Genomic DNA, 26,849 nt, shown 5'->3' on the forward strand with positions numbered 1-26,849 from the left:
CCAGGAAGGGAAACAAGGGGAAAAGACTGAGGTATGTCTTATGGATTGATGACTTTTAGGTTCAAATCATTGTCAATGTGTACAGAGGAGGTCAGGGGAGAGGGGGAACTGTGAGTGTAAAACACGGAGACTATCTATTATGGTTTGGGGCAGCATTTCACCTGGAGAGTGTCTAAACAGCCTAAGAGGTTTCAGGCAGTATTGGAAAATAAAGGTGGTCATACCAAACATGAACTTCCAAGCTCATTAGAACTATACAAACTGTTTGTCTGCTTGTATGTGTTTGCCTTGTATACTGTATTTCCATGTATGCTTACATACATGCTACAGCTATTTCCCATTTTCCTCTGTGCAGAATAATATTTACTACAAACCCAGGTTATAATCGTGGAATAAAAGTAACTTAAAACTGTAGTACCAGTAAATTTCCAGCAATAATTTTATGCCTAAAATGAAAACAACAAAAAAGCACCGCGAATTCCCATTTTTTCCAGATGATCCGCATATTTTCCGCATAACTTAATTTTTTTTAAAAAGTGTCTGTATATCTGGTAACCGGTGCGCTCTGTAGTCACGTGAGTACTGCTCGGCGATGAATGCTGACTCGCAGCACAGCCGGGATGGATCTTTCCGTCTGCGCTATTATACGAGAACTACTTCCGGTTGTGAGTTCCAAAAATAAAACTCACTCTTCAATTTACCCCGTGTCTCACCTGTGCTCGAGCATGGTTCGTTTATTTTGAAGTCAAAATAACAGTACTTCCGGTGCTTGCATTCGCGAGCCGACCAACTTGACCCAGCCGTGTGAAAGGCTCTCCTGATACTACTGGAGTGAAGGCGTATTTGGAGGGATAGCGATAACACGCTCGGCCGGCGGTGTGGGCTAAAAGACGAGCAGCTGCCGCCGCCGCTGCATCACGGACACACCGCTCAGTGACCGGCGGACTGACGGAGGCCCGGGGGGATTCGGAGAGGCGTGAATGGCAACAACATTTCCTAAAAGAAAACCCTGCCCATGAGACAACCTGTATGCCAAATGCGTCCTAGAAAATAGGACGCGCGTTTGCCGTAAATTAGACGTGGGCTCGCACGGCGGAAGTTTCTGCGATCGATTTTTTGGGGGGGAGATCTTCGTTTATTGGCTGCAGTCATGGACGAGGACAACCAAGGTATGATTCATTGAGTCGTTTCATTCCCGTGATTTGTTGCCATTTCCCTAATCAGAAGACATGCGCCTCTGCCTCCTCAGTTTGATGATGATAATAACAACAATAACAATACCAATGCTATAATAATAATACATTTGGACCTATTTGCCCTCAATTTCAGTAATCTAGGACTCTAAACAGAGTTGGTTTGACACCAAAGACATGCCACAAACAGTATTTTGTGACACTAACAAGAAGTTGGCTTCTAAATGTGCAGAAAGCCCCTCACTAATGTTGCTGCTTTCAAGAGCAGTTTAATGTCTACACTGAGGAGGGTGATGATCGACACTCAAACAGATTATAGGGCTCGAAGCGTAGATGAGAGTCAGCGCATCAGTGTCGGTATGAGATGCTGTGAGTATTGTGTTTTTCCTGTGCCTTTGTCAGCTGTGGGCTGGTGCCACTGTGGCCCAACAGGTCCTGTCATGGTCAGCCATGCATGGCCACCGAGTCGTTTATTGACTGAGGCTGTTGCAAGAATTTGTTGGCACGGATGCATCTCTCCAACAGGAGCCTGCTCATCGTTCAGCACACGGGTGGGTTTAGAAACTTTTGAATGGCAGGGCAGACTTTGGCAGGGTTATTTGGGAGTTGGCACAGGGAGTTGAGTAGAAACGCGTTTACAATATTGCAAGCTCTTTTCGTTCTTACTTTATTACTGTGCAATGAAACTATGTAAATAAATACTTGCAAGGTAACTCTAAGTAGCCTGGAGCCATTAACAGAGTCATGTAAAGGCTCCTCCACCCTTCCTGCATATAAGATACACTTAAAGCAACACAAAGCAGCTACACACTGTAGTTTCTATCTTCCTGGTTGTTTAATTTAGGGTTCTGGTAACCTGGGGTTAATCCATGATACCTGTCACCGGCTGACTCAGGCAGAGAAGGCCAATCAGATTCCAGAGGGACCACCCCCTGTTAATCATACACTGTACAAAATAACACTTTAAATTGGCCAAGACCCCTCCAGGTTAAAATGCTCACTCTTGTTGTTTCAGGTCGGTGGTATTCAGTCCCACTGGCTCACCGCTTACGGAACTGCAGGATGTGACTAATGGCTTGCGTACTGCATGCACGAATGCATGCACGCACGCATGCATGGCACCTGGGTATAAAGCAGCCATTGTGCTGGGTTCAGGCAGCCGGGCCTCCAGCGTTGGGAGACGTCAGCATAGCCACACAGACAGACATATGGTGCTGTGACACCAAACAGAGGTAGCTGTCAGCAGCCTCACAAATTTAATGTCTCCTTTTCCCCTTATGGCACTTTTTGCTGTGAAGATGGATAGATGGCTGGACACAGGGAGTAAAAACATCAACAGTTTGCTGCTTATTGTCTGAACAAATGAGTGCCTACACAGCTGTACACACAGGCCCAATGCAAGGCGACAGACTAAAGTAGAGAATGAGCAGCAGCAAGTTAGTCAACGAGGTCCACTGTGCGACTATCGCTCCTCACAATGTGACACACATGCAGAGACTTTGCCAGGCCACAAGTTAAGCAGGAGGGAAGACTGGAAAGTGGCGGGTGTAATGACCGAGAAATGCGCGAGGAGGGAAAGCACGTGTGACCACAAAGAGAGCGAGAAGCAGTCGTAGTAGCGACGATGGTGAGATGTCTGAAAGGGAATGAGAGAGCAAGACAGGAGCAGTGTATGTGTGTTTGTGTGTGAGAAAGAGCGTGTGGACGGGCTGGATGAAGTGCCAGGACAAACTTGGAGAGTGGCCAGAGAAGTGTGGAACGTCGCCAGTGAAAGACGACGAGGGAGAGTGGCGGTGGACTGGATATTCTTTCTGAATCAATTCTCCGGCGTGTCAGTGGAGTTTCTCTCAGCAGAAAGTTCTTCTTTTCTGTCATTATTAACTCACTTAACAGCAGGTGGTCTCAGCCTCTCTGTGATTATCTATTAAACCAGGTCGCCCTCTTGATGGGGACTCACTTTTCATTTTTTTCCCCATCTTTTCTTCCCCTTATGTTGACATATTCTCTTTGCTCTGCTAAAACCTCTTAGCACATGCTTTTAGCCATGCTTGCATCCTTTCCAGATATTTTCTTACTTTTTCTGGGAGCCTATGCACCATGATAAGGTTCTGAGTTTTTGTTTTGAGTGAAATGCTCAGCTATTTAATGCATTGTGGTGAGATTGTGTGCACTTTTTTATTTTTTTACTTTTTATTTTTAAAATTAGAGTATGTGGAGATTCGTCATTGCCCGCTTGGACATGCTGTAAAAGGCTTAGCGAGAATGGGTGTATCGTAATCCAGCTGACACACATGACATTCACCAGTACAATGCCTACTGCCGCAGTACTCCCCTCAATGGACAATGGGCCAACAAGAGAGCCACAAAGCTCTGCTACAGTGAAGCCTGCCTGACCGCACTGACACACTGTAGCTCGCTGTCAAACATTCCCATTTTGCACGACCGACTTTGTCAGGCTGTCAAATGTACACCTGCATCATCTCCGCTTTCCCTGCTTTCGCTCTGCAGGTTTTTGTTAGTCAATGAGCTGTTTTACTGCGCTTTCAATCAAGTGATGCCCATGTGGTAATAATCAGAGCATTAGAGATAGACTTTGGCTTTGCAGCGTACCTCATGATTTTGGCTGCAGATCCTCTCTATTTACACACTGTGAAACCAGCCATTTAAACTTGGCAAGGGAGTACGTGAGTGTGTGTTGCAGCGTGTGGTCTATGGGGTTGCGGCACGCTGGCGCTCAACTGAGGCAACAACAGGCGCACACAGCGAGGTGGGTTTTAAGATCGTAGAGCCATTCATCTGGCTGCTGCAGGACGGCGCCCGCAGCTTCCTGCTGTGTTCAGGATTTGCGATTTGGATGGTGGGAGTAGTTTCGCAGCTGCTGTCTTCTTCCCTGCAGCCCACACACTGAGAAGTGGCCTTCAAAAAAACACAGGAACAAATTACGGCTTAATTGTGCCCACCTGTTATTAAGCTAAATCTTCCCTGTTTGTATTTTAACCCTTTGGAAGGGGCTCGCCTGGTTCACCTGTGTGATGGGTGGCTATAGAGAAATGGCTCTGGGGAAATTGATAGGTCATGGCTTTTGATGTCAAGTCTGAGGAGGCTCCGGCAGGCAGGCTGGCAGTTAGCGTTTGTACGCTGCCTGTGTGACGGTGGAGAACCTGAGGCCCTCAGGGCCCCTGCAGGACGTCAGGGAGCAGCAGTGGGGTGTGATGAAGAGGCCTGGATCTCTGCAATGTTTGATGGAGTTCTGCAGAAGACACGTGGGGCCCTTGCAGATTGGGTTTTTAGTCTGTTTTCCTCCGCGTACCATCAGCTCCGGCTCATTTAAAATATTCTTAATTTAAAACCCAAAGCTGCAAAGCTACATTTGTACTGTGGTTGAGTCCAGCAGTTAATTGAAGAAAAATCAATAATCGATTCATTCTTATTACTGTAAATTTAACACATACTAAGAATTGGCTGTTAACAATTTCTTAAGTATAAAGACTTTATGCCTTTTTTCAGGTTTTATCTTTGTGCACACAAAGAAAGTATATAGAGTGTAGTATTGATGAGTTCTGTCACCAGTAAGGATTTTCAGATACACCACCTCGGGCTGGCTCTGTGGAGTTGACGCCGCTCTCACCAGGCCCCTCGTTTGTCATGTGCTTTATGACTCAGTCACACTAGAGTAAAAATAGTGTGACAATCTCCAACTAGAAGAAATTGGTGGTTGCTTGGTGATTGTATCATTAAAAAAAGTTGCTGTTGTTGCCCAGAGGCTGAATACGCAACACCTTTAATCTGTGGGTCACTACTTTTGATCACAAGATTATTGCACAGGTCACGTGATGGGAGGCAACCAATCTCCAGACTGGTTGTAATCACTCTCAGACAGATTGGCAAAGGTTTGCAAGTAACTGCTCTCTAACCTATAAAAGCAGACAGATTGCCAATACTTTGCAATTTATCTGAGTCAGTCTGTGACGTGCCTGTTTGCAATAGACTTGACTCAGCTCAATGGTTGTATTCTGGTTATGTTTCTATATATACGCAAGTTTGCCCAAAATCTATATAATTTTGCAGTGGCTGTCTTGTATGTCTGCACGCTCAATTCAGGTAGCTCCTTCTAAACCACACAGAGCTTCTTTCTAGTTGTGCGAAATATTTCTGCTTTGTGCTTCATGTGAAAAAGGACAACTTTGGTAAATATCCTGACCTGATTCCCCCTGAAATTGCCAGAAGTGGATGTGCAATAACCTGCTTCATTGTGGTGGATTTCTTTTTTCCTCCCTTAAATGGAGCAAGCTCGCTCTTGTATATATTACGATTCAATTGGCCGTCTGTCACAAAACCAGTGATGCTTTTAAAAAGTTGGTCTTTCGGAGTGAATAAAGCTGCATTGTCAGGCGGTGAAGGCTCAACTAAGAACTGCCACAGCTAACCTCCAAGATGCTTAAAAATAAGACAAATGAGACTCAATCTCAATCTTCTTTTCTAACTCTTGGCAGTTATGTTTATATCCCAGCTACTTCTTTATATTTGATGTTCTCATGAATTTCTGAAGGCATGAAAGCGCAGTGGCATGTGTACTTTTGTTTTTTGTTTCTTGTGTGTTTTGGTATCATAAGCTCACATTTTCTGATATTGTTTCAGCATTTCTGCTCAGTCTCTTAGACTGTTTTGCTCCCACCAGTGTGACTCACCTCTGTTAAGGATTGTTTCTCTTCCTCTGTTGTGGCTGCCAAGTGCTCTCATTGCTGTCAAACACTATTGGCCGTGCGCAAGCAGTCACACTTGCATTGGCTCAGTAACTTCCTTGAGAAATCAGTGGGGAGATGGACATCTGGGTTCTACACTATGCTGGCCATTACTGTATAGACTGAAGTGTGTATGTTTCATCTTTGAGAGGATGGTGAACACAGAGGTCTCTTGTCAACTTTGGCCTCCCAAAATATCAGATAGCACGTTATGTTTAACCTTGGTGTCCCCTCAGTGGTTTAAGTTGGACTCGGTACACTTTAAGAAAGACTGACATATATGGAAATTGACTTTTTGGATTTAGTCCGTTCCAGTGCCTCAGCTACCGTAACAATAAGCGCTAAGTTTCAAGTGAACGCGAGTCATTTGCGTAAATCCTCTTGGACCGCCGCTCTGCCTTTAAAAACAGGTTTGAGGTTCTTTTATAAGAGGCTGTGACGCTGATGGCAGACTTAATTTTTGTCAGGAGAAGTGGAGGAAAGTATAGCAAAGGGCTTTTTAAAGGAGTATCCAGTTTCCCCTTCATCACCCATGCAGTAGTGTGCAATAAAGCCCTACCGCCAAGCCTAGCCACAGATTGGAATCTGTCTTTGTAGCATTAAAACCATCAAGGGGCTTGTAGTGTGCCCCCCCCCCCCCCCCCCAAAAAAAAAAAAAAAAAAAAAACTCTTTGAAAAGAGAAATCACAGCATGCATGCTAGGGGTCCCAGGACTCGGAAGTCATGTGCTGAAGTGAGTTTTAGCCAAAGGATGTCCTGCTCTACTTGGGCCTTTTGGGAGTCTGGGTTCATGGCTCATTGCTTGGGGGGGGGGGGGGGGGGGGTTCAGGTCTGTAGGAAAGGGAAGAGAAAGCTGACCAAAGTGGACAGGAAAAGGGAGGTTTGGAACAATTATGTAAGCACAGAAAGATTGTTTGACCTGCTGAAGATGCAGGAAAAAGGTGTATCCCCCCGTGACTGCAATTCTTCACAGTCTGCAAACACTGTGTACTTTACTCTTCAGTTACAATCTGCAACTATGATTTGTCAGGCAGACGTACTAATTTTGTTTTATTAAAACAGATGCTGCATATTTCTTGGTGAAGGCTTTAACCTGATTACCATCCCCCAACGCTCCCTCTGTCTTTGCACTTAACGACTCTGTTTTACTTCCCTGAACTCACAAGGTCCTCACTAAAGTCCTCTCTGTCCCTTTGTTCCACTGATTCTTACTTTTCTATCCATCTTTTTAACCATCAGGCAGAACTGTATTCTTCATTCTTTTGTACATATATATATATATTTTTTTTCTACAAGCATCAAAATATAACAAAATATTGATAATGAAACAAATGTTAAAATGTAGTCCTCATTTACATGCATACACCCCGCAACATATAAGACTGTAGTACTTGTTTGAAATCTTGGTTCATTTTAAGCTTCAGGCTTCAGTCACACTGGATTGGAGACCACTCTGTGACCCCCTGGAAACCCAGCCAGTAGAAAAATCCATTGAGTTGTGACTCAGAGCCAGGTCACTTTCTAAACAATATTAGAACTTGTGAGCTGGACTTTGTCCTTGGGGGAAGTGCTCCTTTATGCTGACAGCAGCCAACATTTATATCGAACTGAAGTCTCGGCTTGGTTTGAAGTAGAAAATGCTATAATGCGATATCATACTACGGTTGGACGTGTTACGGAGAGACTTTTAGTTTTATGAAAATTCAAAGCATATTGTCGTTTCTCTTGTCCTAATGCTTCTTCCCAGCATAGCTGCTGAACAGACAAAGGAGAACTATGAAAGTCCAGAACACCTTTCTTTTTAGCTCTGTTGTCCACTCTTGAACACCCAGTGTGTGTGCGTGTGTGTCTGCATGCACGTGTCTGTGTGAGTGTGGAACATCTGGCTAGCCCACAGCCTCTTACAGACCTCTTGTCTTTCCCTAAGGGTTTGTGGCACTGCCAGCCCAGCTTTTAGGAAGGGATTTGTAACAGTCAGTGCCTTTACTCACGAGGTCAACGTGTCAGTAAACTGCTACAGCGAACCCCCGGTCTTTGCTTTTTTTTTTTCTTTTTTTTTGCAAAATGTGCATGTTTCCACCTCCTACCCCCACTGCCTTTTTTGCTGTAAGATGCTGCTGCATCATGCAAAATTCATTCTTCTTTCATCGTGAGAGAAAACGAGCTGTGACTGCGCCGCTGGTGCGGTGGAGGAGGCTGAGGTTGTTGCAGTCATGTAGTCTTGGCTCTCACGTCCCCCATCATCAGCCCTGTGCAATTCAGACTAGCAGCAGTGCTCCGTTTGGCTCAGACAGAGGCTAGAAAAAGTGCAGCAGGATGACCGTGTGACACACGGCACACGGACTCTTGAGCAACCTGTCAGTGTGTGTATTGGTGTGTGCATGATGGTGTATTTGTACAGGGAGTCGGTTTGTATATGTTTAGGCAAGGGAGATGGAGACATGCAGCTGTGGCACAGTTTCAAAGAGAGTCTGATAGGGAAGCTGATGCTGCAGTCAGATACTCAAACTAGGTTAGTGGTGCAAGGCTCAGCCCAGCTGTGTATATCTCATATTTCTACAGAAACGTGTTTAAATGACTGTGAATGTATGCATCTGTGTAGACATTCTCACGCAGAAGTTTAGTGAGTCCTGTAAGTCCTCTCCACGCTTAGACAAATGGAGATCAATCAGGCAGAGATAACATGACATTTAGTGAATTATAGGTCATGGGTTTGAGTCACTTGCTGCCACTTTCCTACTTGAGTGCTGGAAAACTTACAAATGCACATATCTATATAAACAGGATTCAAGAAAGATGGCAACCCTGAATGGAAAAAGTGGTGTTTTCCTCCAAGTCTGTCATGTGAATTGTAGTGTGATGTGTCACCAGGATTTTCTGCACTTCATGCCACGGTTTAAGGTTCTTTTCCTTTGCCCTGACCCTTGAATTGTTAAATTGTTTTCCAAGACAGGATGTCTTTTGTTGCTGTAGTGAGGACTGCGAGTCGCCCTGACAGAGCAGGTCAGGCTGACAGGCTGCAGAATAGTCCGCAAGTGCACTGATAAGCAGGAGCATCTATGTGGACAATGGTAGCTCGACTCGTGGCCGCACTTAAATACACATTCACACGACCCCTACGGATAAAAACTCACACTTCTTGTCCTTGTCCACAATCTTGCATCCACAGCATGTAACTCATGGCACATTAATGGCACAGCAACCACTGCTAATGGTTGGGCACGCTTGATCAACCAGCATACTCACTACTAAAATCCACACACACACCAATAGAGAGTGGCCCTCAGGGTTATCTCAGGGGTTGAGTAATTTACAGTCACTCTCAGGCACAGGTTCATTCACTCTACTTGTTGGCCTTTGCCACATTAAATATCTGTCATCATCAAAGGGAAACTATTGTGCTTTTTCTTAGTTTCTGTCAGTGCATGTACAAGTAATCCCTGTGAGACAGAAGCTGAAGTTCAGACTGCTTTAAATGCTCCATTTCAGGCAGTTTATTTATTTTAGCATCTGTATTATGTCAAAAAGAGCAGAAGCTCTTTCACTACAGGCACATGGCTCTGACTGAAGGCACAGAAGCTCCACCCACCTGGTGTTCAAATAATTTATTTGTTTAGGGCAGCCAATCAAAAGAAAGTCAGCTGAAAGTGTGAGGTGCTGATGAACTGAATATGAAATGAATATAAAATAAATAAGGATTGTTTTGAACTTTAAATTGTGCAAAGCCGCTCTAGTAGAGTTCAACGGGGTGTTTTTTGTCTTAATTATATAATGCAGCCAGAGGAGCATGATGCAAATGCTCTGTGATTAATTTCCTCATCATAAATGGACTCAGCTGATACACAAACTGAAGCAATAATGAGTAATTATTGTTATTTTCCTCGTGGTAAAATCACCAGCTCTCCAACGCTGACACTCCCAGGGGATATGTTGCTGTCATAAATGCCTGCAAGCCATCAGGAGGCAATACATGTGTGTAGCTATGTAGTAAAACATGGGATTTTCAGCACTGATCTGTATAAAAGGAAGTGGGAAACCAATCTGCTGGCTTTCAGTTAGATTAGAACAGCTGATATTCAAATGTGTCCTGTCTCCCCAGTTGCTATTTTCATATCTTCCAAATCATTTTCCTCATGCACTTTCCCTGTATGACCCTCATTAGCCACATCTTATATGTACAGGACACATACAAGGAAGCATGTGTGGCTAATCTTTCATGCACTTACAAAGAAGTTAAACGCAAAAATCAAGTTCCCCGGGCGCACTTCGGTAATGCTGTTTTTTCTGTACATTGATTGCATTACATTAAAGGTAAGTGCATCATCATTTCCACAGGCAAGCTTCATGAGCTCACAATTGGTCTTGTTGATTTGGGCTCCACATGTTACAAATTAATCGACCCTGACAACCAAAAATTGTGTTTATATACAGCACGCAGTTCTAGGCACTTGTCTGGACTCTCATCCATCATGCGCCACCGTTAGAGAGGCGTCCGATTGGGCCCAGTTTGCAGTGGGACAAGCGAGGCCAAACATACCAGCCAGTCCTAAAGAGATATCTTCAGCAAAAAGGCAAAGAGAACATCCTGCAACAGATGATGTGCATCAAACAGAGAACTGATCTCTTCTCGCAGTATTACAAGAAGAGACAGTCGACACCGAGACGCTCTAAATCCACATAAAACTGTGGCGAGCTCTCCAAGATGCTACGCTCAAGCTCATTGCCAAGTGTTATGCTGAGACACCTCGGTGTGTCTAAACATTATCATTATATGAAGTACTTCTTGGTGTCAGATCTTCCATTTTTACCATTTTGTGCACCTTCTGCACAGCACAAAAGCATAACATGCTCTGGAAAATATTATAAAAGCAAACATCATCCAGTTATAACAACAATTATGCTTCCAGCAAAAACACATTACAGCAGTACATAGAAAAGAAACAGGGTTTAATTCATTTTACCGCTAATGCAATGCGGAGGCCACATGAGCCAACACGGTCATCCCGAGTGTTTTAATGCGACTTTCATCTGACTCTGTATGGAAAAACAAGCGTGTGCTACTCTGTGGTAATGATGCAAGAATCAGAAGCGTTTTCTTCTAATCAGCGCTCAGCTAGTGGGATTTAAAATGAGAGGTTAAATAAAGGGCTCTTGTTTGCAGAAGCTCAGATTCTGGAAAAACCCTTTTACCCAGAACCTGGGAAGGAGCGATCGTCTGAACCTGAACCACCCACATATTTTGTGTAATAAAGGAGGAAAAAAGCTCAGGTTTTAACTCTGTTATGAACTTCTTTTCCCCCCTCTCCACCTCTTCACATGCCTCTTGTCCTTCCTGCTCTTTTGCAAGAAGAAAAGTGGAAATAAAGTCCAACTCGTCAGCTGGAGTGTCTCTTTGCTCTACTGACTGCCTCTCCCTCTCTGTATCCCTGTATATCGTGTATACTTTTTTCACGAGTTTTAGGCCTGAACCCAATATAAACAGCCTGTACTGCTGCCTCCTCCATTTCTGTCTCTCTGTTGCTGCTCATCTGGTCAAGGCTTGCATATCAGACAGTGTGTGCTGTGTCACATTGCAGTCACTTCCTGGGGTGAGGGGACAGAGGTGCAGCTAAGAGTGTCTAGAGGACTTGCGTGTCGTGACAACCTCAGAGAAGATGGACCTGCATGGTTTACTGTGTTTCTTCTTCTAATCAGGCCTATACCTCTGACTTTTAATGGCTAAAATAGGCTTGCTCAGCCCCGTCTCCTTGGCTAGTTTCATGCCTGTTAAGCTGTCATTATTATTGTAATCTCTTTGATCATTCTTGACATTATGGACCACTGATTTCAGACTGTGGGTAGCAGAAGCAATTAGGATTCAGATTTTTACACCACAGACATCGATCCTGGTGGCTGTCAGTAGCAGATTTGAGTTCCTTTACTGAGGAAGGCCACATGTGGGAGCTTACAAATATCTGACATTAAAGTACAGACAGGAACAGACTAGCAGCGGTGTTGTGACCACAGACCATTGTGGCAGTGGAATTCTGAGCGTTACAGCACTGACAGGTGAAACTAATGCACTGGACTAATGTCAACTTTTTGGTGAGCAATTGAAGTGACTATCCGTGCAAACAAAGGACACCTTTGTCTGATGTGATGGGATGTGAAATGTATTAATGGACTACCCACACGACCTCAGCCTCCATTGTCCACGAGTAATAAACTTTCAGCTTCAAAGCGATGGGTGACGAGCAGTTTGCCTTATATTAGGCAGGAGCTGTAAAGTCAACAGCAACGCATGGCCGAACTGAGGGGTCAAATTCTGATAAACAGATCCTCTTCACGTGGTTGGTGATGCTCAGGGAACATTTATTCACCATTTTGAAACCGCCGCTTTTCTAGTGATTGTGCACGGGGAAGTTGGAGCTTTGGTTGAGTAGATTGATTAGTTTGTACATGTGTAAAAATGCTGTCAACTTCCATTTATTTTTCATTATGCAGTCCTCAGCCACCCCAAGTTTACTCTGTAGTTTGCACAATTCTAATGAGCTTGAAGGTGAGTATCTGGTGTGACCACCTTTATTTTTCAACACAGCCTGAACTCTCTGAGACAGCTTTCTTGCGATTTCTTTAAGTAGTCTTCAGGAATAGTTCTTCAGGCTTCTCGAAGGACACTCAAAGCTCTTCTTTGGATGTATTTGTGCCTTTTGTTCCATTCTCTGTCAAGATGATCCCACACTGCTTCAACAATGGTAATGTCTGAGCTCTGGGGAGGTCAATTCATGACTGATATTGTTCAGTGGTCTGGACTAAAAATGAATGACAAAGTAGCCAATGTCCAAAGAAAAGCTTTGAAAGAGCTTCACAAAGCCTGGAGAACTATTGCTCAGGACTACTTTAAAAACATCTGGCTCCTTGAAAGCAAATTCTAGAGAGACTAAATGTACATCTATAGAATAAATATACATTTCAACTTATTTTCTTTGATCACTCTTCTTACGTTTGAAGGCAATACCGCTTAATACTGAGCACAGAAACTGAAGATCTAGAAATATATGAAAGAAATAAGAAATATTGTATAGAGATGGCAACAGTGTGCTGTGTCACATGAGAAGTTGGGTTATAGGTTTTCCCAGTACAGCAGTAGCATTCTGACTTAAACAAGCCCTGCCGTGCCTAGCCCACTACATTTGGTAAAATTAGGCTGACAGTTGGTGGTTCAGGGAGGAGTTCTGGGAATACTCTGTCTTGTTAGGAAAGTTTTACACAGTTTGAGACAATTTTCCATCTCTGCCTCTTAGTTCTGGTTAGCTCTGAGCAGCTTAACCAAACATTTCATAAACAAGGGGTGAAAAAAAAAAAAGTATTTTTTTCATAGCAGAAATGTTTTCTGTCTTTTCTTATTTTTGCAAGCATCTTTCAACCCCTTGGGTGATCCACAAGCCCCAACTTCGGGATCCATTGTTGTAAACAGCAACTTTTTTGAGTTTTTGAGTTTCTCGTGTCAGGCTATCCTGTAATTAGCTGTGTAGGCTGGCTGGGAAAGGAGACATTATGTGGAGATTGCTGATGATTAAACGAGGGAGCCGTCATCTCGACACATTTGACTCAACAGAAAAATTCTTCAGGGCTTATTGTAGCCCCCACGCATCCAGGCTTCTTGACTTGGGAGTTGGTGGTGTTTGCGTAACAGTTGATTCCTCCGTCAATTAGGAAAGGTCTTGTCTAGACAGGGTGTGAGATTACAAAGAGCGGAAAAGAAAAAAACAAAACTGCAATTGGGTTAATCTCAAACATACCTATGCTATCACTGTCAGCTGGTGATTGGTGAGGCAGCAGGCTGTCAAGATCACTTTCTTCCCTTCAAATTTCTTTGCCCTCTGGTAAAAAGGCAAGTAGGATGTAGTCTGTGTGATAAGAAAAGGTCTCCGTCTTTCTGCTGTTGACAGACTTTCCGCAGACTGACGGTGCGATCGTTTATCAGTTGCAATACTTGCAAAACTTTGTAAACTGTTTCAGTCAAAACGTATATCCAGCAGCAATAATTCAGCACTTCGTGAAAGAATTCATTAACAGTCATGATGAAAGGCCATCTATGCGCTCAGTGACTCGAAATTTACAGAAGGTGAAAACAATACCAGCCTCTGTGACGTGGCAGGCAACCAGGGATCGTATCACAGCAGCCGCTCGAGCAATTTGTCTGAGAATAATTGCATATGATGACCCAAAAATAAACCAATGAGAGAATGCCTTTCGAGTCCAAAGGGAAAAGGAAGCTTTAGAGTGAAATTTGGCAAATGCACTTCATGAATACTTGACTGTGACTAGTGGGTTGTGTGAAGAGACTGTCTTGCTTCAAGGGATTGTGTTATATGGTCTTTGAGGCTTTGAAGAATCAAACAGCCATGTTGTGTTTGATGTAACCTTTGATTTTCCTTTGTAATCTAATTTTCATAAAGGGGAATGCTTTGGTTGTCTCTGAGATGAGCACCAACAACAAGTGACTGCTGTAGATTTGGAAGTCAGTCATCTCTTTGAGGCGAACGAACAGTGCAAAGAGAGATTTTTCTTTTCCTTGATATTGATGGAGTTTCGTGGTGGTTGCATGTACTAACTAAATACAAAATTAAAACATTAAACAGGTTTTCATACTCAAAGAGAAAGTATTATGTCTAAATGTGTCAGGTCCAAGAACCAAATGCAGTTTCCCACATCAGATGTGTTTTTCAGTGCTCAAACTGGGCAGTTTGAGTATTTTTTAACAGGCAGAAGTTGTTTTTATCTTTCACACAAAGATAAAAATTTGCTACGTCTTTTATTTTAGCCAGGTTCATATGTTGATCTGGCGGTTCACATTCCTTGTAGGATGAAGTGCGATCACTTTAGTGACCGCTGAACTTTTGAATCTTGTGGATTCATAGGGTCAGTTTTTTAATTTCTTGTAGGTGCAGGCGTGTGAAAAACCTTTAGCAGCAGTGTGGAAAGTGAAAGCATTGGTGATGGCGTGACGAGCCGCTCCGTCGTGCTTGTCTTGCACCTTTTCTTGCAGTTAGTGGAGAGGGGGCGGCTGGTAAGACTTGGCTTGGTGTGAGAGTGCTTTTTAAAAACACTCCCTCAGAGCTCAGTTGCTGGTGCGCTCTCATGTCCGAGACATCCATTCGTTTTGCCTTTTGGTATATCTTCACCGTTCATTCTATTGCATTCACTCCACTTATCCTGCACTACTGACCTTGATAACTACACGTATTATGGTTTGTTTAGGTTCTTCTTATATTTCTCTTGATTATGGTGTGTTCACCTCCCTTGTTTGTCATAGACATGCATTTTTATTTTGATAGGCAGAAAACTTTCATCTGATCCATCCATCCATCCACTCTCTACCATTTACCCAGGTTTGAGTTGCAGGAGCAGTCAAAGCCGACATGCGCAGACCTCTGTCTCTCTAACAATTCTTCCAGCTCTTATGAGACAAAACTAAACAAGTGTCTTCTCCCAGCACCTTGCCTAGAATGTGCTGGTCAGATGGCTGAATCACCTCAACTGGCTCCTTTTGATCTGCGCTCCTCATCCTATATCTAATGCAGTGCCCAGAGATTCTTCAGAGGAAGCTAACTTCTTCCACTTGTAAATACAGGCTGTTTTGGTCACAACTTAAAGCTCTTGACCGTAGGTGAGGCTAGGAATGTAGGTCACTTTCAGGCTCAGCTCTGTTTTCACCACAACACATCACTATGGAGTCAGTCCGTGAGTCTTTCATTCGACTGTCCCTCATTTGTGAACAAGATCCCAAGATACTTTAACTCCTCCACTTGGGCAACAACTCATCCCTAACCCTGAGTGGGCACTCTACTATTTTCAGGCTGAGGACCATGATCTTGAGTTTGGAGGTGCTCTTTCTTGTTCCTTTTGTTTTATACTCGTGAAACAAACTCTTCCATGCATGTGGGTCAGTTTGAAGTCTTGTTGGCAGAGTTGGGTCCAAATCAGGCAGAGAAATGATTTCAGACCTGGAGCAATGTCTGGCTGTGTGTCTGAGGTAAAAAAAAAAAAAAAAAAGTATTATTTTACTATTTGTATATTCAGTACTGGTGCATGTTTGAAACTACAAGTGCAATGCAGTGATCTCATTGGTCAGATCTGCTTATTTGCATGCTATAAGATAGAAAAATCGAGCTTGGTGTGAAAAAATAAATGTCACAGATTTTTGAGTGAAATTACACCATGGTTATAAGCAGCTCCATAAAGAATGGGTGAGTCTGAAAAATGTATTTAACGAAATAGTTACAGATTTTACAAGTCCGGTGTGCAAAGGCTCAGTCTCACTTATTCTCACTTAGTTCATTTCCGTCACGTTCATATTAAACTTAAAGTCAGAACCAAGGAAAACTTTTCTCCAGTAGCTGGTTTATTAAGCTTTTACTGCAAACATGAAGTACAAATAATGGAAGCCATTACTGATGAGATCTTTTTTTAAGCGATTCAGATTCAATAAAATGATATTGAACCCCAGCTGCAAAAACGAATGCACTCTGCTGCTGCTGTTAGGGTTTGCTGCCTTATCTCACTCTGCTGCACCATCAGTGCTGCTGATCTAATATGGAGTGCACGGCAGATGTATTTGGAAGCTTTTATTAAGCGAAGATGGGCATTTTGATTTCTCTGTTAGTGCTGATGTGGGAGCTGAGTGTTCTCATGTGGAAAGTGGCTGATGCATCTTAAGAGAAAAGAAGGATGAGTTGAAGATAAAAGACAATGCACAGAATCTGATTTAAAGAATAAGATTAGGCGGTGTATGGAGACCTGGTTGGGCCCGACTGGACAGTTGCAATAAGAGGAATGTGTGCTATTTCCACACCGCTGCTGTCATCTGTCAAGAGGCAGAAACTGTCAAAGAGGCTGTCGGTGCGCGCGCCTGTCTGTATGTGTGTGTGTTTCTCTGTGCCTGTGCATGCTTGAGAGCAGTGAGTAGGAGTAACGCCGAGGGGAAGAACAATTACTACACACCTACCAGCCACAATTGCAGCTTACATGAGTGCGGAACAAGCTGCTAAAAACAGTGTAGATGCTCTTATTGCAGTCAGCCACAGTGCTGCCTGTTACAGGGCAGACCACCATAAGGACACGCTCCTCTTCTGAACGCATGTCAATCATCATGAGAACCGAGGAGAAGAAAAGCGAATGTGGTTTGTGTGTTTTATTGTAAAACTCCGGTGAGAATAGGGATCTTGTTGAGTCACATGTTGGTATCTTGTATTTTAACTATAGCAGTGACATAGAGATTTGCTAAACATGAGAATTTTGAATTTGAATATAAACCATTTGGAGGTCATTTTTTTCCTGTGTGTCACCTAATTTTGAAACATCAACTCTCCCTTACATCATTCTCCACAGTCCAGCATGGGCAGTGCTGTCAACTTGTGTTAGTTCTCCTTAAGTAGCCTGTTGTGGGAATGGGTTCTGGCATCCTCATGTTTATGTGGTTGCTATTGTTACATGGAGCCCAACCTAGTGCACTGAACTGCTGTAGACATCCCCTCCATTGTCTCACTGAAAACTTGGTGAAAATCAGGAAAAGTTTCACTGTCTCTGTTTGCTGTTGTTCTCTATCATGGTTCTGTTCAAGAGTGTTACTCTCAACTCTCAAGCTCATGAACCTATAACCAGCGAAAAATCAGGATAACCACAGGACTGACCTACCAGCCACTTTCTTTTTCAATAGAGAAGCTCTGTTACAAATTCTGTGTCAAGATAACTGATGTGAAAATAATTTCAAAGAGAGAACATTGGTATAGTTTGTTAATTAATTGGCCCCTGGCCCACTGTCATGTTCACTCAGCGGCCACTTTATTGGATGCATCTTGCTAGTACCAGCTTGGACCCTCTTTTGGTTTCAATAAGCTCCTCATTTCTTCTCCAGTAGCGTCCAGAAGTTTCATACAGTGAACTGAGGCCTTAATTCTTTGTGGCATAGATTCAACAAGGTGCTGGAAACATTCCTCAGAGATTTTGGTATTGTGTTTCGCGTCAGACAGTAACTGGGGTCCTTCTGTCTGTCGTGTATTATTCAAGGCCCCGGGCAGTTTTCAGCTTCATTAGGTGCATTCGTAAATATATTTTATAGCTCTAATGTGCCCTTTAGCACTGCTGTATACATCCACAAGTATTAATTGTTGTGCTTTTTGAAATTTCTTTTTTTATATAGAATGTGATCACTGAGTTCAATAAAGAATTACATTGAGATTATGTAAGTGTGGATCACGAGTGGACTTGAAAAACAGCCTCAGTTATCTGTCGCATGAATAATTTGCATGTGATCTCTTTTTATGACCACTATGAAAATCTGGAGCAGACAAGACACATTTATATCCGGTCATAAGACTTTGCCACTAATCATAGCTGATTTTCTTTTAACTCACTGACCTAAATACTGCAAGGAAGGAGAGTGATCTGCAAACATGCTTCCTGTTTGGCTTCTTTTTGACCTGGGTTCTTCTTTTCCATTTTATTAAGATATTAAGAAATAAAGCTAAAAGCTAAACAGCTCTAAGGAACACTATCCATGAAGTAAAACTTAATCTTAACAAAGTACACACTGAAATTGGCCATTTTGCCCTGACCCATGCCAGCTGAGCTCATCACAGATGTATTGTTTTGCACATAGGACTTTTTTGACACACTGCAAGGCTGTGGATATCTTTCCATTGTCAATAATTATCTTTTCATGATGATTTGAGCAACCATGTCACAATCATATGATGTGTTATTCTAACAGAGGGATCGTGGTTTTTTCATTGATTGTGTCATTGTTTCTGGTAACTCGGTAAAACCAAGAATTTTCCCTCAATCTTCTGACGGCTGTTTAAGAATAGCATGGAATTAATTTGTCTTACACACTTTGGTCAGTATGGGTCTTATAAAGTGACTGTACCACAAGAGTAGTCGACACTCAACTCATACGGTGTATTTTTATGTTAAAAACACAAAAATAGCAAGTGATTATAGTGCTTATATACTTTAAATTAAATATATCTAATCAGAATCTGATTCTGATTATAAATTTGCCTTTTGTGACATGATTGACTGGGGCTCTTCATGCTCCCTGGGCTCTGTTTTTCAGGCTTTAGAAAATCTAACTCAACATGAGAGACTTTAACCATTCAAAGGTCTTTTCACACCATCTTAGTTGGTAAAAAAATACAACAAAAAGAGCAGGAAGGTCCAAGTAGACAGGACCTTTACCTGTGAAAGTAGGGTCACCCATACGTATATGAATTGCATGACAAAGCGTTAATAAGTCTGTTGGTTAACAGTGAGTAAGTAGTGGTTCCATAGTGTAGTGGAGCAGGGTGTCACAAACTAGTGCGATCCCCCCAGTGCTGGATGAACAGGAGGGAAAAAATCAAACATGGATCCATTCATCGATATTGATGCTCCCTTGGGAAATAAGCAGCTTTACCTGTTAACAGTAAACATATGCATCTTAATATAAAGTGCTAATCATGATAAGTTAAGTATGTCTCTCATACAACCAGTAACAGCACATGGCTTGTGACCTTTTTGCTGACCCATGGAGCCGGTGATGACCCGTCTGGTTACAGGGCTTGAAGACTGGAAAACGATGCGTGTGAGCCCGAGAAGGGGAAGATTCAGACTCGGTGACCTTTCTGTTGGAAATGTTCGGGATCACGTGATGTCTGTGAAAACTTCAGCACAGGGGCAGTTACTCATCCGTACATTCTTGGCTACTAATGCAGGGAAAAAAGGCTAAGCACGCAAGTTTGAACTGTTATGATGATGTATTGATTATAACTGGAGCAGCAGCCCCCTGAGTCATAATATAAAATGGCTGAGTGGTGTTGCTTTGGTAATCTGTGTGGCTGAGCCTAGGGTTGAGCGTGGAGCGTTTGTATATAACCTAATTTGATTTTTTGAAAAAATGGAAATACACACTCACAAACTTCTAGATGTATAGTGCATCTGATGCCCAGGGCCGGCTGCACAGTGATATTTGGCCTTATAATCATATCACATTACTCTGAGTTTTCCACATGCTACAAAACACACACAGCAGGGGGATTGTTAACCAAAACAGATTTGATCTTCTCAGACAATTTGTCCCATTCTCCGGTCCAGTCGAGCTCTTTCAGCCAGAGTAGGAGGGATGGAGGAGTGTTTTGCGCATTTCAGACGTAGGTTGTCCGCGGGGTCTCTTTGCTCCACAATTACCACTTTATGAGGATACTTAACTGCAGCCAAGAATCGAGAACAACAGAGGCAGAGAGTGTGAAGATGTCTGGTGGGCTGCTATCTGTTCACTCTTGTGCCTTTACTTTTCTTTGCCGTTTGCCACTAAACACTCCCGTTTGTGTCTTTGTTTCTCTTAGAAGCAGACTCGTCACAACTTTCTTTGCGCTCCTTTAACCCTCCACAGACCCTTTTCCACGGGTTCAGCATTACACTCAATGAAAAATGTCACACATTTAAGTCAACAAAGCAGTCCTTGTAGTGGCTGTTTTGGGGCTATCACGGGATGGAGTTTGTCATGGATACCAGTTACAATTTTTCTGTGCTCTCCAGGCATGACAAACCTTTAAAGTTGTAGAGTTGTTTTTTTTTTTTAACAGGGTCAACAATGAACTTTTAGTCTGATTTCACAGAAGTGGCTTGACATTTTTAGGCTTGTTTGCTATCTTGCAAAGACTTGGATAAGAGGGCTGATACAACTTTGTCTGTCTAGGCAATATGAAACCACTTCTATCGTAGGCTAGAAACAAAGGAAACAGTCTAATATTTACTAATTAACATGATGTACTGCTTTTTTTGTTTTTATTTTTTGTTTAATCTGTGTGGAAAACCAAAGTGTAAAAGAAGAAGACTTTTTTAAGTGGTTGCACTTATTTTCTGGAGTCTAGTTGCTGTGCCGTGTCTGGAGTTCAGTAGTTGCTGCAGGAGTAAAGTATTAGATTTAGAGATTTGATCACAGAATCTAGTAATGTGATTAAAGGATCCCAAAAATGAGCAAAGTACAGTATACTCATTTTTATTAGATGGCTGAGTATGTATCAGTCTTTCTGCCAAGTAAGAATACATTAAGACTGAATCAAATATATTTAAACATTTCCGATACATCAATTTTCCTAATCGTTCAGTCACTCCAGAGTTAAAAACAGAACTGCAACCTTCTTATGGCTGTGTTAAATTGGTGATTGCTTGGTGGTTGCATTCACTTTTCTCATATTCATCAACTGTAGCTGAGGCAGCTAGTTGATCGCCCACTGGTTGAGCGTGCAACACCCTAAATCTGTAGGTTCCAACATGTTGGCAATCTGTCTGAGTCAGTCCATAACATCTCTTTTTGAACAAGTCTTTCCAATAGAGGACTTTCCTCAACTGGTTGCCAACTGGTTGCATTCTGGTCATATTCCGATCAACTATGTAATTTTGCAGATAAATCTCCATCGTGCAGTAACTGCATTGCTGTTTTTGGAGGAATTTCTAAATTTTAATTTCAGATCCGCGAGGTTCTGGCTGATTTCTGTGGAAAACAGAACAACTGACAAATTATCACAAATAGATTGAGGTAAAGTTGGCAGTTCCATGCATTCAGTCGCAAACTGATAAAAGTCCTGATGCACCAAAGTCACTTTGAAGACGGCATCTGACTGCGATAGTTGGAGAGCTGGTCCTGGTCTTGAATGCATCAAGGTAAATCACGTGCACAGCACATCATCTCAGTTGGTTTGGTCATGCAGTGGTTTAAAACCTCTGTTTCCTCACATGTAACTACAGCAAAAGTCATCTATCTGAAGATACCATAAAGAAAAAAAGACTGAAAATATATAATAATAAAAAGATCCCGTACAACCCACACAGCCCCAATCGTCTTCTCCCTCCGATGTTCCCACTTTGCAAATCTTTTACAAAAAATATCTTGTATTGTCTAAATGTAATAGCAGCTGTGTTAATAGCGACAGTTTCCTTGTCATTTGGAACATTTACAGGCTTAATTGACGCTTTGAGAAGTAAAAGAGTGAGAAGAGAGCACCATTATACCATGTGTCAAAGTTTACATCTTAAAATATGGTTTTTCCTCAGTGCAGTCAAGCTAATAAAAGAGCTTCTTTTGATGTCTTGGCACATTACGAGTGCGTCATCATTCAGTCTTGCACTGCTTGGTCGACACAGTTTTTATACTCCATTAACATTTGACCCACTTATGTGTAATAATTGCGTTTATAAATTTCTTATATCTTTTTACTTTTCTTTTTCTTCTTTTTTGAAGCACTGCACCCTGCTTCTTTCTTTTTTCCCCTTCTGCTTTGTCTTGGTAGACAGTGTGAGAAAAATGTCTATCTACACCCATCTGGATCCCTACTCTCTCGACCGACTGCTCATCTGTGATAACATGAGCTCCATGCCCTCCGAACATAATAACCTAATAGTCCATGCTGCTTCTGTCACTTTGTCTTACAGAGCAGGACCGGGGAGAGGGACTGATTCAGACGGTGTGAGAGAGCGATACAGTAGATAGATAAAGACTAGAGGAAATAACTTTCCCTTTTTCCTCTCCGTTATTTACAGTTGTGGAGGGGTGGGTGTGTGTGCCTGGATTGCAAAGCTGCTTAGTGGTATGATTCAGTTTGGGGATTTGAATCTGCTCTCACCCCCACTTCAAGCACTAGAGTGGAGGCGGACAAAGGGTGAGATAGAGGGGGAGTGTGTGCATGTGCGCGAGAGCGAGGAACGGCGTAGGAGACGCTCAATCTGGTACAGCTCCATGTGAAAATGACCTACTTCCTGTCAGCTCGCTCTCAAATGGATTGCTGTTTTCTGATGTGTGGAAGAGTGGGGGAGATTTTTCTCTGTGGGGTCTGAGGGGGGTAAGGGGGTGGAAGAGTTTGGCGTGGAACGGTTAAATGAAGTAAATAAGTAGGTGGCTCTTGGGACCTTAAGGGTAGGATAAAATAAATGTCATGTTAGTGAAATTCTGCATGCATGCATGCATGCATGGCGAGCATAGTGTGTGCTCACCTGTGCATACATTGTCTGTTGGCTCATGCTATAAAACATGTGATGTGCTGCTCTCTCTCTGCTGTGTTAATTACCCCCAAAGACGGCTCGATGAGAGTTGACTATCAAAAAGCCAATATTTGAGGGGGCAGGCCTCGCCAGATGCTCAGTGGTCGTGTGTGTGTCTGTGTGCCATCCCGCATATCCGACACACACACAGAGGGTTGTTTATGGACGTCATCTGCTTTTCAGCAGGAAAGTTTCTGTGGTTTTAATTTGGTTTTAAAGGAAATTCTCATGAGAACCACGAAAGCCTCATATCGTCTAAACCTGCTCTTTGATTTAGATACATCTATACTTTAGTAATTAATGTATAAAATCACAAACTATATAACACACTAACAGGATTCACATGATAATATAGATAAAGAACCTACATTTCATACTTTTTTATATACTTAAGCAGTTTCTAATAATATTTTATTTTAAAACGTAGTGCACAAGTCTCAAGCCACCCCGCATTACTTCGTATTTTGCTTCCAAGGAGCCTGACTTTCTTCTAAATATTAAATAAGTTGTCTTGAGCAACAGTCTTTCTGAAGGTTTTTCAAAACATTTTCTTTGGACATTGGCCACTTGTTCACTCATTTTCAATCCAGTCCTTGTACCTGACAATTTTCAGAGGAATGTTTTTTTGTTTGTCTGTTTTTTGCACTGAATTAAGGCCTGCTGTACCTTAATTCAAGCATGAAAAAGGGGCCTAACTCAAGGGATGAATCAGTGTTGTGTCTACACTTATCACTTAGCAAAGAAACTATTTTAAATTGTACCTTTAGATCTTTAGCTTTTCTTTTTTCTATGAAAAAAATCAAAGGTAACACAGTTTTACAGAACAAATGTAGTTTTTGTTCCAACAAGGTGATTAAAAAGACCAGCTGATAACTTTACATATGTTGGAATGGTGTGCAGTGTGTCCTTAAAAAGTTTGAGGAAACTAGACAAGTGGGAAACAAATGAAGAACTGGCAGAAAAGCTATGTAGAGTAGATGAACAGTACCCAAGATTGATGTCCTTAAGAAACCAGAGCAAATCCACCAAAGACCTGACATAGAACCTGAGAGATGCATCTGGCCCCGTGAGTTCATCCATCTACTGTTCAACGGAGCCTAATCAGCAATGGTCTCAGTGGAAGGGCGGCTGGCAAGAAACCATTCAGAAGGAAAAGAAACAGGGAGGAAAGGCTGAGGTATGCCAAATTACACGAGAACCAGACTAAAAATTACTGGTACATCTGATGGAGTGATGAATCTAAATTTAAAGTTTGTGTTTCAAATGGTCAGCAAAATATTTGGAGGAGCTCAGAAGAGAGATACAAAATAAGTGTCCACAGCCTCCTCAGAGTCCAGACCTCTACATTACCGAAGCAGTGTGGGACCATTTTGAGAGAGAGCAGAGAAAACGTCCAAAGAAGAGCTTTGAAGGTCCTTCAAGAGGCCTGGAGAACTATTCCTGTAGACTACTTAAAGACAGTCCAAGAAAGTTTGCATAAGAGATTTCAGAGCTGTGCGTTGAATCTTCACTCCTCAGTATTGCTATAAAGTAATGACACCACTGATATTTAGATTGGTAGTCTTTAAGAGTCTATAGTATTTCACTATGACATCCTGAGTACAAAAAATGAAAGCTTGATTGCAAGACCAAGTGGTTTTTGTTTTCCCAAAAAGGCTTTTGGAAGCTGAAATGATGGACTGTGGAACGCCTGAAGAAACTGGAAACTTTACCCTGCTCCATTTGTTATGAGAGGTTGGAGAGACAGAAATGAAAGCAAAGCAAGCATGAATGTTGGCAGGGCATTCACTTTATTGAGAGACCTCTGGGACTTTTTGAAATGCGTGGAAATCACCTGTTAAAAACTAATCTGACCATGTGACGTTGTGTGAGCTCCAGCAAAGACTTTTCACCAGTTAATAAATCTGTAATCAGGGATCAGAATTGGACCAAATTTAATCTTCATATTTAGGAAGGGAATTTGTGAATAATCCAAGGTTCAACAGCACACCCACCTGCAGGATAACATAAAATATGCAAGAGTAGAAAAGGCCACAAAAAAAAATATCTGTGGAACTTCCCGGCACACTCCTTCCCAGTCTCTTTGCTGCATTTAATCCCTGCTTTCAAAATGAAGTGGCAATTCAGTCAGTTAGTGTATTAATTTGGGTCATGAGTAATGTCTCTGGGATGGATTCATCGAACAGGTATGCGCTGTCAAAGCTTAATCCCCGTGACTCTGTCTGGCTGGTCGGAAGCTGAATTAAATTAATCCACCGTCATAACCCTGCCCCTCTCTATCACTCACATGCTATTTCATTTTCCCTGCACGCTGTGTTTTCCAGTGCCCGAGGACCTGTCTTTAGAGGAAAGAGATGAGCTGTCAAACATACGGCGTAGGAAAAAAGAGCTTCTGGATGATATTGAAGTGAGTAACAGTGGAATCAATGTTATTTGAGTAATCTGATCAAACACTTCTAAATGAATGATTCGGAGCAAGCCTCAAACTAATAAACACGGTTGTTGATGTGCGTTGCATGTCTGAAAAGTCCTCTGGTGCAGTGCAGAACAATGAACCTTATTTCATTTGTTTTCAGATCTTATATTGTTACATTTACTTATATTAGTTTGCTGTTGCCTTTTGTCATGAAATGACATATGTCTTCGTCATATTAAGCAAGCCTTTCACTATTATATATATTTAACTAATAAAATCATAGACTGTGTTTGCAGATCATTCAAGAGCTGCACTGTGTCGTCTCAGGAGCTATAAACTTGACTTTATGAAACAAGCGACTCTGTCCTTCGATTTCAGCGGCTGAAGTTTGAGATTGCAGAGGTAATGACTGAGATCGAGCAGCTAACCTGTGTGGGGGAGAGGTGAGTTTTGATGGTTTTTCTTTTCTTTTTTTTTTTACATGTTGTGTGATTATTTTCATTATGAATTGTGTGCTTATGATAGCATTTTCTTGGCTCTTAGTTTTGTCTGTAAGCTGTCGTTGAATAGGCAATAAAATCTAAAAGTAAATAATAATAATGCTCATTGGTGTTTTTATAGGACCAAGATAACATGAAGTTTTATCTTTTTTTTTTCTTTACATAAATTCATGTAAAAAGTATTAATTTTAAATTATATCAAATGGACTAAAGAAGTAAAAAGCGAACATTTAAATAGCTGGTACCAGCAGTTCCTCAAATGCTAAATTAAGCTTCAGTCACACAGTCATAGAAAGTGGTCGGTGCCCCCGATTGCTAAGGAAATGTGTATATCCTGAATAGTTGTTGAGTGGTTGCTAGCTGATGCTAGGTGAAATCTGTTGCAAAGAGGGTGGTGCTCCACCAAAAACCTCTTTGTGATTGCTTTGTTTATGAGCAGATTGCCGCGTCCCTCTGTAGTTTACATGGAAATCGCCAACTTGTCTGCAAACACTCAGTTTACTCTCCGAGCGATTGTGAAGCTGTGAAACTGGAAAAAGTGAAACATTCACCTTCAAAGTTGTGCCTTAGTTAACCAAGTTAACCAATGTATTTCATCAACCAGTAGCAGAATGCACTCTTTTCCCCAGTGACCAGTGGTCCCTAGATGGTCACTAATTGGTCTCTAGGCCTTAATTAGCAGGATAGCTAATAGTGTTGGAGATTTAAATGAAGTCAAGTCAAAAAGTAGTAGTGTTGCATGTTTGGATGGCTTCAATGAACCGCCAAGAGATCAGCTCATTAGTTTTTGTTTGCTTTGGCTCTGCTACTCTTTTAACAGTTACCTTTGCAGTGAGACTCACACCTGTCAGTTTGTGTGTGTGTGTTAACATGTTAATACCCCATTGTTTGAGGAGAAAAGCAGGACAGTCCCTCGACTTAACATTAACCAAACAGT

The 26,849-nt window shown here is 42.1% G+C and overlaps 1 protein-coding gene across 1 annotated transcript in view; it reads left to right on the plus strand.

The window, feature by feature from the left end:
* The first annotated feature begins 777 nt into the window (after positions 1-777).
* Positions 778-26,849, plus strand: part of cyth3b (cytohesin 3b) — a 40,061-nt gene continuing 13,989 nt past the window's right edge. Inside the window, exons 1-3 of the mRNA XM_026165055.2 lie at positions 778-1,169; positions 25,321-25,403; positions 25,791-25,855. Of these exons, the coding sequence (XP_026020840.1) occupies positions 1,151-1,169; positions 25,321-25,403; positions 25,791-25,855 (167 nt within the window). The 5' untranslated portion in view covers positions 778-1,150. The remainder of the gene's footprint in view (positions 1,170-25,320; positions 25,404-25,790; positions 25,856-26,849) is intronic.

The sequence above is a fragment of the Astatotilapia calliptera genome, chromosome 4 (genome assembly GCF_964374335.1).
Source record: "Astatotilapia calliptera chromosome 4, fAstCal68.1, whole genome shotgun sequence".
NCBI lineage: Eukaryota > Metazoa > Chordata > Actinopteri > Cichliformes > Cichlidae > Astatotilapia > Astatotilapia calliptera.